The sequence below is a fragment of the Natrix helvetica genome (assembly GCF_964273705.1).
Source record: "Natrix helvetica genome assembly, chromosome: 5".
Taxonomy (NCBI): Eukaryota; Metazoa; Chordata; class Lepidosauria; order Squamata; family Natricidae; genus Natrix; species Natrix helvetica.
This window is the reverse complement of record NC_138551.1, coordinates 66,404,770-66,421,033: the sequence shown is the minus strand read 5'-3', so window position 1 is coordinate 66,421,033 and position 16,264 is coordinate 66,404,770. Positions and strand designations below refer to the sequence as shown.

General features: G+C 41.6%; 1 protein-coding gene across 1 annotated transcript in view; it reads right to left on the bottom strand.

The window, feature by feature from the left end:
- Nucleotides 1-2,916: 2,916 nt before the first annotated feature.
- ABRAXAS2 (abraxas 2, BRISC complex subunit) overlaps nt 2,917-16,264 on the bottom strand; it is a 31,462-nt gene continuing 18,114 nt past the window's right edge. Inside the window, exons 5-9 of the mRNA XM_081954287.1 lie at nt 15,156-15,346; nt 9,277-9,396; nt 8,677-8,761; nt 6,937-7,051; nt 2,917-5,245 (exon numbers count right to left, since the gene is read on the bottom strand). Of these exons, the coding sequence (XP_081810413.1) occupies nt 4,770-5,245; nt 6,937-7,051; nt 8,677-8,761; nt 9,277-9,396; nt 15,156-15,346 (987 nt within the window). The 3' untranslated portion in view covers nt 2,917-4,769. The remainder of the gene's footprint in view (nt 5,246-6,936; nt 7,052-8,676; nt 8,762-9,276; nt 9,397-15,155; nt 15,347-16,264) is intronic.

The following is a 16,264-nucleotide window of genomic DNA, read 5'->3' as shown; positions in this document are numbered from 1 at the left end:
TTGGCAATAAATGCATAGCAGACCATTAAAAGATTCATCTTTGAATTGCAAAGTATAATTTTACCTGCTTTTTTAAATATAGAATTCATACCACTTTAAAAAAAATGTAATTCAAAGAAAATGAATGTTGGATTACTTACCAGTTTCATTTAAGAACTTCTGCAATATGAGAATTGGATCTTAATATTTTTAATAAACCTTGAAAACTTCAAATTAGAAGTAGTCCATGGGATATGACACTAAATAATGGCTATTCTCTAAGAATCATTTTCTTTCATAATACAAATCTAGAATTTTCAGGAGTGCAAAGACTTTTTGGTAAATAGCTAGAAGGCATTACCTATTCAAGTCTCTGTAATTAAACTTTTCATAAGCTTTTCATAGTCACTTCATACTAAGGCCATGATAGAATCACAAAAGCATGAGAAGGAACTCCCCTCTCACTCCAGATCACTGATCTGGAACAACAATGCCCCCCTTAAAGAAATGATAAGGGTTTTAAATTCTGCAACTATCAGTTCAATTGCTTTGCCCTGATTATAATTACACTTGGATAAGGTCAGATTTTGGGCAAGTATTTCAGCAAAACAGACATTTAACACTATGAAACAAGATGAATCTAACTATGTGTCAATTAAGACTCACAATAGGAAATACCCAACATCTACTCAAAAGAAATATTTTAACATAAGGCGGCTTGTTTACTGTATACTCTTGCTTTTAAAAACAATATTTATAAGTTTAACTGCATGTTTTGTCCTACAGACTTGGTCATTGATAGTACATTCCTTGAAATTATTTTTCATGTTGCACTGACAATAATTCTCAGTATTTTATTTAGTACTCAAATTATTTTTTCAAAGGGAAGAACAACTTCTCAATAAACTACATACTGAAATAAACTGGAGTCTATTTCCTTATCTATTTCTTTTTCAAGTTTCAGTGCTTGTATGAAGATTATGATGTGTACACTAGATTTTCAAACCAGCTGTTTGTAATTTAGTTCTTTGTCAATTCTGTATGACAAGAACAAGTCTGGAGTGCTACTTAACAGGAAATACTATAAAGAAATGCAAACTCAGCAGATTACCTGTAAAATAGAACACAGGAAGAAACCAGCATTTTACACTATATTATCTAAATCCTCTTTCAGATATAGGGTTCTTACCTGTGCAAAAGGGCCTTTGTTGCTTGAGCAGTCAATCTAGACCAGGAGCACAACTGGAATTTTAGGAGCATGTGAATGCCTGCACTCAGAAAAATTACTGTCACGAGAGACATACCTACTCACAAAAGGGGCATTTACTAGAGAATGAACGAATTTTTCAGGATGCTAATTGGCAGCCCCATGGGGGTCAAAGCCATTCCTTACATAAATATGGTCCCAGAGTTTGGTGCTCTCTGACCCACCAGCTGCTTAGAGTTCGCTAGAACTTTTTTAGTATTGAGTGAGCCAGATACCCTGGTAATTGGGAGAACACTGGTCAAAGAGCAATACCTGCCTACTTCAGAGTCAGAAAGATGCACTACATTGAGAGTAGAGTTAAATGGACAGATTCAGAGCCCAGATGGATCTGTATTGGCTTTTCCCTAGCAACAACTGAAAGAGAAGTCCAGGGCTCATTGGATCTCAGCTTTATTTCTATCGTGTTTGGGCTGGGCATTGCATTCTAGTAAGCAAGTTGTCAATGACAAAAAAAACCCTAAATTTGATTTAGATTATTCCCTATGTAGTTAATTAGCATAATTTGATAAGCTTTTGGAAGGGCTGCACACAAAGCACATATAGTCCCAATTTATTGTTTTCCAGCCTTTAACAATTGAGAGAGCTTTTAAAAGGGGTTTGTTTCATGCTGTATTATTGTGGTTACCGTGCTCTTATATGTATTACTTATGCTTTCAGAATAAGTCTCTGGCTTGAATTTGCCCCCACCCACCCCCATCAGATTAGAAACGCTTAATATTTTCCTTGGAATCTGCTACTCAAAATGATTTGCAATAGGTTCTCATATTTGGGATTCAATTATGGCAACTTTCTTTTACATTGTGTACTTTGGCATGTGTTCCATTTATAATTCCCACCCAATGTGAGAAAGGCTCATTTAACGTCTATGTGCAATGTCTAGGCCGCTAAACATCAGCACTTCTGCATTAGATATAAACTATTTTCAAGTGCTTTTATGAACTCGAGTACTTGGTTCAAATATTTAGTGAAAATTCTGAAAGTGACATTCTTGGTCGGATGTTAAAATTTAAATGCCACTTATGAGCGTTTTTTATACTTACAGCCACTGTAGCATCACCATGGTCACATGATCAAAATTTGGATACTTGGCAATTGGGATGTATTTATTATGACAGTCGCCCTATCCTAGGGTTATGTGATCACCATTTCTAACCTAGCCAGCTTCTGACAGACAAAGTCAATGGGGAAAGCCACATTCGTTTAGCAACTGCATGGTTCATTTAACAACTGCAGTGATTCACTTAACAACCATGGCAAAAGGTCATAAAATGGAGCAAAACTCACGTAGCAACTGCCTTAGTTAGCATTGGAAATTTTGGGCTCAATTGTGCTAGCAAGCCAAGGACTACTTAGAGACGGAATTGGTCGCAGCTCAAAGAGAAATCATAGGGCCTTCTTCAGCTTCAGACCGACTGATTGAAGAAATATAACTGAGCTTCAATATGTGTGTTCAGTTCAAATATTTACCTACTAAAGCAGGGGTCTTGGCAACTTTAAGTCTGGAGGACTTCAATTCCCAGAACTCTTTGCTGGCTGGGGAATCCTGGGAGTTGAAGTCCCCCAGGCTTAAAGTTGCCAAGGTTGGAGACCCTTGTACTAAAGTGTCTCCTTGATGATTTAAAAGTCAAGATTTTTTGATTTTGCAAAAATGGCTTTTAATAGGCGATGCCATGATTCAACAACTGTTCAATAGCATGTATAGTAAATGAATGTGTTCACAAAAAATATTTGGGAATAGAATGGAAGTAAAAATCACATTGGCGTGAATAAATGAACATTTAAACACTGGCATTATTGCGTATAAACTACAATCATGTGTATGTTTGTCTGTACTGTCTGCTAATGTAGGGGCCAATATGCAGTTGTCTTCAAAAATTTGTTTCATGTTAAAACAAAGCAGCATAACTTTTTATTTGCAAATACATGATTTTGCTATAATGGAACCCCGCTGACAAATATTAAAAGATAAACGATTAAATAAGATTTTATTGTCACATTTACCTTTGTCAAAGTTGTACATTTAAAAGTTTCTGAGCAAGATTAAAAATTTATCAAATGAACTGATGAGATGGCAACAGCACTTATTGAACAAACTGCACTATAGTAGCTTGTATACCCAAAGTTAATAAAATCCAAATATTTTTTGTTAATTAGAACAGACTACAGCAATGAAAAAAATGCATCATGTTAAGGCCAAAGAATATATTAAGTAGTGGAATAGAAATGTTTTACAGTCCCAAATATCCAAGGAGATAAATCATTTAAATGCTATTTTTTTATTAATTAGAGACATAGAAGACTAATAATAAATAGATCTCAGACTGTTTAGCTATTGAGATTTTAGCCTGAGGAAGTCTGACATCTTTTTTAAAAAAGGAGGGGAGGGAGGTTGGATATTAATGAGAGGAATTATGCATGATCAAAACACATTGTCATAGACTGAACAGTTCACTATTTGGTAATTGAAATAAAAGCCAAATCAGATGCTTAAATTGCACTGTTTTTTTTTTTTAAATCATGGGGGTCAAAAAATACCCCCAAACCTCCACCAACCCTGCAAACACATAGTAAAGAAATAAGTGCATCCAATATTTTGAGCAGAATCTGCTTCGTGCTTCCAAAAGTAGAGTCTCTTCCTTCCCAATAAGAAACACAATTTAAATTTAAGAGGAAATTTTCAAGTTAAGCGCAAGTGTGGGCATTTTTGCAAGTAAGTTGCAAGAGCTTATCATCTTCATTAAATGTTCAGCATTTATAGTTTTCTAATACAAAACTCTGACATAACTGACCACTTTTACTATGTGCTTTCATGTGTCATGAACCAAACTGAGACAATAAGGATAGTGTGGCAAAGTCACATTAAATCCACCAACGTCAAAGTAGAATGCTTAGGACATTCACAGATGATTTACTGGTAAATCGCTTTTCTACATAAAAAGGCAACCATAATGTCAAGTGATTTACATTAGGCCTGTAGAAAAAAGATTGAAACAAACCCCATCTCTATTGAAAGAACATGCAGAGAGGATAATTCCCATTTGTTCCAATCCGGCTTCTTGGAAATAAAGGTTTGTTTGTTTTCCTGGCAATGATTTATTTGGCTTCATCATTAAAAAGCCTTCTGATTTAAGTCCTTTAGAAACAACCTCTCTAAAATTCAAGGCATGATAGTACACGAGGTAAGGTTTGATTTAAGATCATTAGAGACCATGCTTACTTGTGAAATCCCTTTTCTTTCTTTTTCTTTTCTTTTCTTTTGGAAGGTATGGCAACAAACTGTTTCAAATTTCACTTTGCTATTTACCAGTACATCCTGAATCTCGTCAATCAGTACAGGTTGATTATCTTCATGGTTCCATTACAAAACTTGTAAAACTGTATCAAAGTGAGTAAGCCATCTAAGTTCAAAGTCTTTTTTATATCTGTTGTGCACAATAATCCTCTTGTAGCTCTTTTCCTCAAAGTTAAATCCCAAAATATTTCTGTAACAATTAGGAAAGATAGTCCTATTTTAAGCTCTATATTAAATCTGAGAGATCTGAGTGTTCCTGGAATCTCCATCCACATGTGCTAAGGATCGAGAATCTCTTGTTTGTGCGTATTCACTGTCAGAAGACTCTGTAGGGTCAAGCGAATTCTCATAGTCACTGTCTTCTGATTCATTAACATTCTCATCGGTGGTGGTGGTGGTGGTGTGGGAACAAGGCTGCATGGATGTTCCACTGCCTGAATACTTCAATCCTGTGTTTGTGGAAGCATAACTAGAAGAGCCCACTGCTTGAGGCCGAGGCATAAAAACACTGCTTTCTAGAACCCCAGGGCGAACAGCACTGTCATGATTGATCACACTGAAGTCAGCATAAGGAGGAGGAGGATCAGAAGCATCCGATTCTTCAAGACTACTTTCCACAACAAATCCAGGATGTGCTATTTGTGGGATAAATATAGGCTCCAAGGTGTCATTTGACATTTGCCTGTTTAAGAGAGTCTGTTGTAATCCTAGAAAAGTGGAAAAGTAAAGGTTGTAATACCAACCAGTTAGATCAAGACAATTAGTTTAGGCGTCTTCTAACCTGCCTGTTGAAAAGTTTCTACATATCAATGGGAAAGGAATTTAATACATAGGTTGCATTCAATTGGTAAGGATTTAAGTGAAAAGTTTATAAACAAGTATCAAATAGAAATAGAAATCTATTTTTTTATAATTTACTTTTATTATTAGCATGATTAATATTTATATACTTTCTTTATTTTGTTATCTAGATTAAGTATGTATTCTTAGGGTTCTCGAAGGATAGGCAGGAACATAACCTTTACAAAGGGTCACAATACATACATAGAGTCTGTCTGTCTACTTATCATAATTATGACACAGAGGACTAGCCTGCTGCAAGCATAAACTGAATTTTCTTCAGGTGGTTTAATTTCAAGTAACTTAACATAATCAAAGCTTAACATAATAGGAATGATACCAGCACAGGTGAGGAATCTCTCAGGGAACCCAAAGGCCCTTTTATCTAAAGATCCAAGGCAAATCCAGATATAGATTGTTTGTTACAAGTGCCAAAGCCTACATTTATGTGAAAAATCCTATGACTGTTACATTTACTTTTCATAACTGAATCATATCTGATGCAAGCACTAGCAGAAGGAATATGTTATTCTTCTGATACTCAGGGGCTTTACTTAATTATTATTTTTTATTATTATTATTATTTGCCCATCCGGTAAATGTTCAGTAAGTATATGGAAATATATTGCTGAATATATTGCTTAACACCATCTATGGCAATGATGTGCTTATGGTACTTCAGGAGCAATTGGATAACAGCGCTGAGGTGAACAGAAAATGCATTATACAATATGTCATAACTGAAATTTGAAAACATCTCCCACACCTCTTTTTAATTCTTCATCCCATATCTACTCTGTTTCATCTTTACTCAGTTCTACTCACCCAACTGCAATCCTAAGCTAACATGACAGTTTATTTACAACTATACAGAACAGAATGCATCTTTCAGTTAAAAGATTATAATTGGTACCCATTATTTATATACTCCAGGTGAGACTCTTTGGTCTTTTCAGTGAATATTTTAAACTTGTATAATTTACTCCTAGGCCTCCTCACTATTTCTTCATTGTCTAATTCAATTAGCATAATTACACCAGCTAAAATATTGGCACTGGACTGGAGCTACATCTGAATTTACGGCAATCCTCTTGTAGAAATGACATATAAAATTGAATTTAGTCATTACACAAATAAAGTAACTGCTTCTTTCATTATTTCAAAAAGGAAGGCAGTTACAATAGGGAAAACCTATAAAAATCAAAGCTCCAGCCATGGTAAAAGAAGATGATCTAAGTAAAAACCATGTAAGTAAATATATATGCTCAGATGTACACTTTGCTCTGTCTATTGGTATCCCTCTACATTAAGTGTATGTAGCAGGCCTAATATTTGCATTAGGAAGGGCACCACTCACTTAAAATTATTTCCTGAAGGAGCTTATGGGATTATAATTAAAACGAGTATTCCATTGGCAGAACAGGGAAATATAAACTGAAATAGCAACTCACTTATTTTACCTCCCTTAAATAACAGGAGCATAATAAAACGTAATGCTGCTGGCTGCAGCATCACTTTTCTAAAATAGTTTTTTTTTTAAATTACACAAGAATCTTACTTATTTCCTGCTCTTTTTCAGTTTTCCTTTGTGAGATTTGCCTTTTTAGCTTATTCACCTCCGCTTGGAAAGATTCAACAGTTCGCTCGCTTTTCTCTACATCTATGCATACTGCCTAGGAGAAACACAACAAGGTTATTCAACTGACCCTGCCCACCCCTGATGCAGAAGAAACTATATGGATACCAGTTATCACAAACTGTCTAGTATCAGCCTATCTGTCTAGTAATTCTGGTTAAACATTTATTGTAAAATTAATGATAAAAAGCACCATAATACAAAATTCAGACCTATTGATTTGGAGTTCTGCAAAGGCATCTTATTAAAATGAACTGTACTTCATCAGCTATCTCTTATTTTAAATTATTTCTGAAGTGCATGTCATGGCACACAGTGGCTATGACTAAATAGTGAATGAGACAACCTCCTTATGCACAGCTGGATTCCATTCATAATGCCCCCCCCCCCCCCGCCATATTTTTAACATGGAATTAAAGGGTAAAGGTTCCCCTCGCACATATGTAGTAGTCGTTCCCGACTGTAGGGGTCAGTGCTCATCTCCGTTTCAAAGCTGAAGAGCCAGCACTGTCCGAAGATGTCTCCGGGTCATGTGGCTGGCATGACTAAATGCTGAAAGCACACGGAACGCTGTTACCTTCCCACCAAAGGTGGTTCCTATTTTTCTACTTGCATTTTTACATGCTTTCGAACAGCTAGGTTGGCGGCGCTAGGGATTTGAACTGCCAAACTTTCTGATTGACAAGCTCAGCATCTTAGCCACTGAGCCACCATGTCCCTGAATATGTAATTAGGTGGCTACTTATGGATGTAATAATAACTGATTTTGAAATAACTGGAATCCAATTCAAGGGAAGACAAAGGAACTAGAAACGGGACTCAAAGCTACTAAAATAAAGAATGCTATGTGCTGAAAATGTGATTGATTTGGTTTTTTTTTGCCAAAATTGTACTATTATCCATTTAAGATCCTTTGTGAAATATTTAACAGAAAGAGTTATTATGTATTTATACATAGGAGTCCAATCTTGCCAGCTAATCCAAACAAATTCCTACCCTTATAAAGATTCTGCATTTCACCCATGCAAGTATCACTAAGAGATCTAATTCACATTCTTTTCATTTGATTTTATTGAACTTTTTGTGCAATAAACTTTTAATCTTAAAACAGGCTGTTTTAGCTTTAGTTTCTTTATATTGCTACCTATTCTAATAGTTTTCTGTTTTTGCAAATATTAACACTGTAGCTAAAATATATTTTAAATACAGGTAGTCCTCGACTTATAGCCGTTCATTTATTGACTGTCCAAAGTTACAATGGTGCTAAAAAAAGTATCTTATGACTGTTTTTCACTCACAACTGTTGCAGCATCCCCATGGTTACGTGATCAAAATTCAAATGCTTGGCAACTGACTCATACTTATGATGGTTGTGGTGTCATGGGGACATGTGATCACCTTCTGCGACTTTCTGACAAGCAAAGTCAATGGGGAAACCAGTCACTTAACAACCAGGTTACTAACTTACCAACTGCAGTGATTCATTTAACAACTGTGGCATAAAATGGGGCAAAACTCACTTAACAAATGTTTTACTTAGCAACAGAAACTTTGGGCTCAATCGTGGTCGTAAGTCGAGGACTTCCCATACAAAATAGTTTTCTGTATGTTATTATAACATAAAAAGTAAAGATTGCCAAATTTTAAAATAAAAGGAGTTACCTGTACTTTTTCCTGAAGTGCATTATAAACCTGATATATAGCCCTGATGTCCTTCATCACTCCATCTTTATCAAAAAAATCAGTACTAAAAATACAAAAGATAATGTATTAGAAATAAATCATAGTCATATCTTACTCATTATCTGTTACCTTTAAAGTCAATTTATATTTCCTACGTGGTCATACATAGACTACCAATGCATGAACCGATATGGCTGTTTGCAAATCCAATTGTTTTCGTTCAGCCTGCTTTGATAGTGTCAAAGAAATATACCTTAGAGAAATCTAATTTACACATTAAAGAAGCATTCTTCATTTCTCTTGATTCCCGTTAATTTATTATACTGGGGAAAAAAATACAACTATAAAAGACATGAGTCTATATGCTGCAGATACCTGCCTGTATATTCTATGTGCAGGATACCCTGGCATGTCCCTATGTTTCTTATGCTAACCTTGATCAACACTTTCCTACATTGCTAGAAACTAGCAATGATATAACAAAAGAAGATAATCAAGAAAAGTGCATGCATATTGAAATTTATGTTTATTTCTTAATATGCCAATTTGGCAATGACTATGTTTGGAAACATTGCTTACCCATGTTCTTTAATAACTTTGGTATAGTTTTGAGAAGTATTTGGCACTGAAGAGACTTTATATTCTTGCTGGCTTGTGTTGCCCAAGTTAGGGATAGTAAGTGACACTCTTTGATTATACCTGCATAAAAAAAGTTCAGATAATTAATAAACTTCACAGAAATTCCTGAGATTTTAAGCACAGCAGTAATTCATGTTAACCAGATTTGTTTTTTATTTTATTTTAGGGAGTAAAGGCTACTATTAACTGTATCTATAGTTAGCTATAATGTTTAAATTGAATTTGGAGTGACCATTGTCTTACCCGAAGGTTCGTTTTCAATGCGCTGCGAAGGAGAGTCCAAGCAAGGGTTAAATACACCCAATCTGCCCAGAACTGAATTGAAACTTTAAGCCACGCCTCTGATGCTGACCATCTTCAGTTTTTTTCAATGAATGCGTGGAACTGTTGCGTGCTGAGAAGTTCAACAACAAGTCAAAAAACCCTATCCAACGCCAGAACAATGTCCAAATGGAAAACTCCAGAATGCTGCACAGAAAAAACAACGGAAATAGACTCCAGGGTGGGGTTGGATTCTCCTTCGCAGCGCCCCGAGAACGACCCTCCAGGTAAGACAATGGTCATTTTCCAGGGCACTGCTCTGGAGAGTCCAAACAAAGGACATACCCAAGCTAAATGTCATTAGAGCGGGAAGCAGTCGTGTTCAGGACCTCTCTGTTGGTATAAATGCACTGGAGAACTCGCCTCCCAAAAGCCCCTTCCGCTGAAGCAAATTTGTCCAATTTGTAATTCCGAACAGAGATAAGGAAGTCCAAGTAGCCGCCCTGCAAATCTCTTTGATCGGAGCTTGTGTTGCCCAGGCCGCCGTGGTGGCAGCACTTCTCATAGAATGTGCCGTGATGTGGCTAGGCACAGGTTTGGACTGAAAAACGTGAGTGAGGGTAATGCAGGCTCTCAACCACTGTCCGATGGTAGAGGAGGAAACTTTGCGGCCTTGGGAAGCTGGTTGGAAAGAAATAAACAGCGATTCAGAACGCTGAAACACAGCTGTGCGCTTGACGTATTTGTGGAGTGTCCTACGGACATCGAGCATGTGCCATCGCTTCTCCCTTGGGTGTCTGGGATGCGGACAAAAATCCGGGAGAATGACCTCCTGAGCCCGGTGGAACCAGGAGTTGATCTTAGGGATGAACGTTGGGTCCAGCCTGAGGACCATCCTGTCCTGTTGTATCAAATGCAAGTCCTTCTGAACTGATAGGGCTGCCAGTTCTGAGATATGCCACACAGAAGTAATGGTGATCAAAAAGGCGGTCTTAAAGGTCAAATGTTTAAGGCTGGCCGACCGAAGCGGTTCAAACGGTGGACCGATCAAGGCGCGGGAAGTACGTTGAGGTCCCATGAAGGGTATCTGTGGACCACCGGGGGGCTCATATTGGTTGTGCCACTCAGAAAACTACGGATAGTAGGATGACATCCAAGGAAGGAGTGTTCATCAGGAGCAAGTATCATGGAAATCGCGGCCACCTAACGTCACAGTGTGTTGGGCGCCAGGCCTTTGTCAAGTCATCTTGCAAGAAGTCCAAGATAATCGGAATCGTAGCTGAAGTCGCTGATATGTAATGAGAAGTGCATCAGGCGTCGAACGATCACCAGGTGGCGTCGTACATCCGGGTCGTAGAAGGCCGCCTGGATGGTGTGGATAACCTTGGTAGAGAGACTGCCACTGCTCAGGAGATCCCTCTCAAGTGCCAGATGGCCAGCTGTAGCCACTGGGGCTCTGGATGTTGAAGAGCCCCCTGGCTGAGAGAGATCTTGTGCGGAAGAATCTGCCAAGGAGGGTCGACGGAGAGACTCACCAGGTCGGCAAACCAGGTCCTCCTGGGCCAGAACGGGGCCACAAGCAAGACCTCTGCTTCCTCCGACAAGATCTTCCGGATGACTCTGGGAAGGAGAGGCAATGGCAGAAATGCATACAACAGTCCGCAGGGCGTTGACGCCTTCGGTTTGCGGATCGTGAAACCTTGTGAAGAACCTGGGAAGGTGTGTGTTGGCCGGAGTGGCGAACAGGCCAACCAGAGGACGCCGAACCTCTGGGACAGGCGGTGGAACAGTTACGGATGTAGTCGCCACTCCGAGTGGTCGACCATGGCCCTGCTTAGCCAATCTGCCTGGATGTTGCTTACTCCGGAGATGTGCTCCGCCTGTATCGATTGGAGGGGTTTCTCCGCCCACCGACCCAGGGCATCGGCTTCTGTCATCAGGGATCTGGAGCGAGTGCCCTTGGTGGTTAATGTGCGCTTTTGTCGCTACATTGTCTATTAGCACTCTCACATGATGTCCCTGAACGTTGTGGCGGAAATGGAGGAGGGCCAACCTAACTGCTCTCAGCTCTAGCCAATTGATGCTGTGAGAGGCTTCGGCTGAAGACCACCTGCCCTGCGTGATTTGATTGAGGAGGTGGGCTCCCCAGCCATAAAGGCTGGCATCCGTCGTGATGGTGAGATGGGCCAGCTCCCTGAATGGGGTGCCCCTCGCGAGGGCGGGAGACAGCCACCACTTGAGGGATTGACGTACCTTTGGGGAGACCAACACCAACCTTGTCGAGCTGCTTTCATTGGCCCTCTGGTAGGGCAGCAGGAACCACTGCAAGGGGCGAGAATGGAGTCTTGCCCACGGGACGATGGACAGGCAAGATTTCATCTTCCTTATGAGTTGCAACAACTGCACGACCTTGGCGTGAGGAGATCGCTGCACCTGTAGGACCTGTTCTTGAGGCTTGCTACCCAGTCCGGGGACAGGAAGACCTGGCAGGTGATGGTGTTGATGATGGCACCCAGGTGCTGCAACCTGGTCGTTGATTGAAGATGAATTTTCTCCAAATTTACGGAGAAGCTGTGGTCCTGAAGGACCTTCATGGTGTACGTCGGGTCTTGAGTCGCCTGCTGTGGTCATGACGACTAGATGAGGACGTCGTCTAGGTAGCAATGAAGCCGCACTGGACGAGATCTGAGGAAGGCTGCCACTGCTGCAAGAATCTTTGCAAACATCTTGGGGGCCGATGACAGGCCGAACGGCAAGGGCTGGTACTGGTAGTGGCGGCCAGCATAAACGAATCTCAGGAACCTGCGATGAGCTTCATGAATGGGGACATGGAGGTAGGCCACTTTGAGATCTATGGAGGTGAACGTGTCTCCTGGTCTGATGCAGCCCAGGATGGAATGCAGGGACTGCATCTTGAATTTCCGGTAAGTTATTATGATAGTTTAACCTTTCTAAATCTAGAATTCCCTTCCACCCCCAGATCTTTTGGGGACCAGGAACAGAATGGAGTAAAAGCCTGCTCCTTCCTGACCTGGTGGAACCAGTTCTATGGCCCTGATGTCCCTGAGATGACGGATCTCCTGTTCCATGAGAGCCCTCTTGACGGGACATGAGGGAGTGGGACAATGAATGAAGGGGGGAAGGGGAAAGAAACTCTAAGCTCAGACCCAAGCGGATCGTCTGTAGGACCCACTGGTCCGATGTGATCTGCTCCCATTGGGCGTGGAACAGCTGGAGACGCCCTCCTATGGGGGCTATCCGGTGGTGATCACTTATATCTTTTGAAAGGTCAGGAACTAGACTCCACTTGAAAGGGACGCCTGGAGAAATTCTGCTGGCGACCTCTGTCGTGAAATGGTTGACGGTCTGGGACCTGTCAGCGTGCTGTGAGTATGGCCGATGGAAGGGAGCAGAGCTGGTGGAGGGCTCTGTGTTCCAAAAGGGCTGCCTCCTGTAGGAGTTGGAGCCCTTCCGGTCAGATTTCTTAGTGACCGATGGCATTACTTTCTGTTTTTCACAAGGACCGGGTCCAGGACCTCCTTGAAAAGCTTGTCCCCTTTAAAGAGGACAGAAACAAGCTTCCACTTGGAATGCATATCGAGGTTCCAGTGCCTGAGCCACAAGAGGCGACGGGTAGTGACATTGGACGCCAAGGCCCTGGATGCAAACTTGGTGGCGCTCAGGGTGGTGACAGCGGTATACTCAGTAGCAGCCACAATTTTATTGACATCCTGCCTTAATTTGATATCTCTGGCTAGAAGTTTGGTGAGCAATTGTCTCAACCAGAGAAGGGCGGCCCTAGAAAGGAAGGACCCAGAAGCGGACATTTTAATCGCCCAAGCAGCCGCCTGATGAGTTTTATGGCAGGCATTCTCTGTTTTCTTGTCCTCTGCCTTGAGTCCCTTCAGGAGATCAGGGGGCAGCACAGAGGATGAGGTAAGTGCTGCCACAGGAGGTAATTTAAGCAAGTCTTCCAGACTGGCATCTACCGTGTACAACTTTTTATCATTACCACTGGGAGTAGCAAGGGTGGCCAGTTGCGCCCATTGCATTTGCACCACATTCAGAAAAAGTTTGGGAATTGGCACTATCTCTTGGGCTGACATAGGCTCCTCAAAGAGATCTCCAGACAGGTCATTCGGTTCAGTAGTTGCCTGATCTGGAGGGGTAGACCCCAAGGGGGTCGAGACTTTTGCCTTATTCAAAATAGTCTTGAAGTTGGCAAGCTTAAACAAACCCGAAGACAGGCTTTTCGGAGGCAACACCTTCATCCTCTGAAAACTCAGGTTCCGGGCTAGGTAGGATGTCCTCCTCCTCCCAGTTGGAATCCTCAATAGCCAGGGAGGAATGTGGAGACTGAGAAGTCTGGGTCAAGGACGCCTCCCGAGGGGTATCTTGGGGCTGGAGATGTCGGGTCTTGCGTGGGTGCTTGCCCTGCTGCAGCATGCCCGCCTCTATGCCCTGGGATATAGCTCTGAAAGGTTGGAGTCTAACTGAAACAGGCAGGGACTACCTCCATTCACCACCTTCATAGTTGCAGACCATGGACCCAAGCGCTCTGAAGAGAGACACAGAAGGCCACTGAGATCAGATCCAGCCAAGCAGGATTCTGGTGCGAGCGTTAACAGCTCCCAGCACCTGGCAGGTCAGGTAATGGAAGGCGACCTAGGTAAGCCACAATCCCTTGCTGCACCGAGCTGCAGGCTAGGAGTCAAATCGCCAGCGAAAACCGGACAAAGAGCCTCAACGCGGCTACCTGCAGTTAGTCAGGCAATCAGGCAGCTGCGGCAATGTGCTCAGAAACCGAAACTGGCTAAACAAAATGGCGGCTGGAACTTCGGCTCCTCAAAATGGCCACTGCACCAGTCATGCAGCCCAAAATGGCTGCCGGGACTAGATAGGAGCCCTGAAGAGCTGCGCCGAACACCGGCTTCTTCAAAGCGCAGTCGGCGGCAACAGATCCTTCAGCGAGGATCCCTACCGCAGTGGGGGTGCTGCGACGGTGCTGGCGTCGGCACTCTGACCCACGCACCTCCCACAACAGCTTCCTGTAGCCCTACGGCGCCCGAGCAAGCCCAGGCACCAAGAGGACCAAGTGGTGAGTAAATAGCCAATTAGGGGGGAAAGGATTTTTTTCTCTCACCAAGCCTGCTCGTTAAAGGAATAATAATATTTCCTACTTTTAAATCTAGGAGAGTCCAAGCAAGCTGTAGAACTGAAGAGAAACTGGAAGCGTGTCTACTGGGCTAGCTGAATTGAAAAAAACTGAAGATGGTCAGCACCAGAGGCGTGGCTTAAAGTTTCAATTCAGTTCTGGGCAGATTGGCTGTATTTAACCCTTCCTTGGCGTCTGCAGAACAGCGCCCTGGTAAATATCAATTTAAAAAAGCAACTCGCATTTTACCTGAGTATGCAGAAACGAAAAGGGCTTTTTGAAAACTCAACACTAGGGTTAATATAGGTATCTTATATAATTCACTTTTTCCTGTGTTTAATTATTATTTTATTAAAAATACAGTTCATACAAATCCCTCCCCTGTATAATAAAAATCATTTACCTTCGATTTGGTCTAAAAAGGACATATTCTAAAGCATGTGTAGAATTATTTGCAGTGGAGATGAAACTGAAGAGAAGGAAGACAAGGTCAGGTACTCCAAGTATCTGTGTCAGCTGTTTATGGATGATGTGTTCTCTATATGACATTTGTTGCTGAGTATTCCTTCTAAATCTATACCATCCAATAACATTCTGCAATAAAAAATGAGTAATGTTTCATTATTTAGACACAACTGTTCAATACACCATGGCCATTCTAAGGGGTCATTCTAACCTGGGAAAGTGGGTGAGGGAACCTATTCTAGAACAAGGTCGTTACTAAGGTTTGCTTCTGAGCACCAGATAAGCTTCAGTAACTTATTGCAGAAGAATACCATAGTAAAGAAGCGCTTATATTTCAGGAACTGGGCACTTATGGACATCAACTGATGTCTGTAGAAAAAAACTGAATTTCAACTCTATTTTCAAGCAGCAGAATGAAAGACAGAGGGTTTTCATTACCCTGCTTGACTATAGTCCCTAGGTCAGCGATGGCGAACCTTTTTTGGCTCGCGTGCCATAAGTGGGGGGAGCGCAGGGGGTCATGTGCGGGTGTGCCACACCCATAATGCAATACCCCCCAGTGCACATGCGCACACTACAGGTGCTCCCCCCCATTTTTACATGCTTTTTTCGCCCTCCGCAGGCTCGAGGCTTTATAGGAGCCTGGGGAGGGCAATAACAGTCTCCCCCGCTCCCCTGGACGCCCTCCAGAGGCATCAGGGAAGCCTCGGACGGTCCCTGAAGCCTTCGGAGCGCTCAAAATGATCCTCTGAGCAAATCGGAAGTCAGCTGACAGGGCAGCACCTCACGTGCCCTGATAAATGGCTCTGTGTGCCACCTGTAGCACGCATGCCATAGGTTCGCCATCACTGCCCTAGGTTATCTTGTAATGGTTTAACTTGGAAGAGGAGGAGAATGTTGAGCCATTCAAAAAAATATATTTGAGGTCTGGGAAAATACAAAAAGTGATTTAAAAACTCCTTTGCTTTGGTTGTGTTAGGTACAGTATGAAGCTGTTTGGATTTGCAATCTTTCTGCATAAATACAGTATGTCCTGCGAGTCCCTTG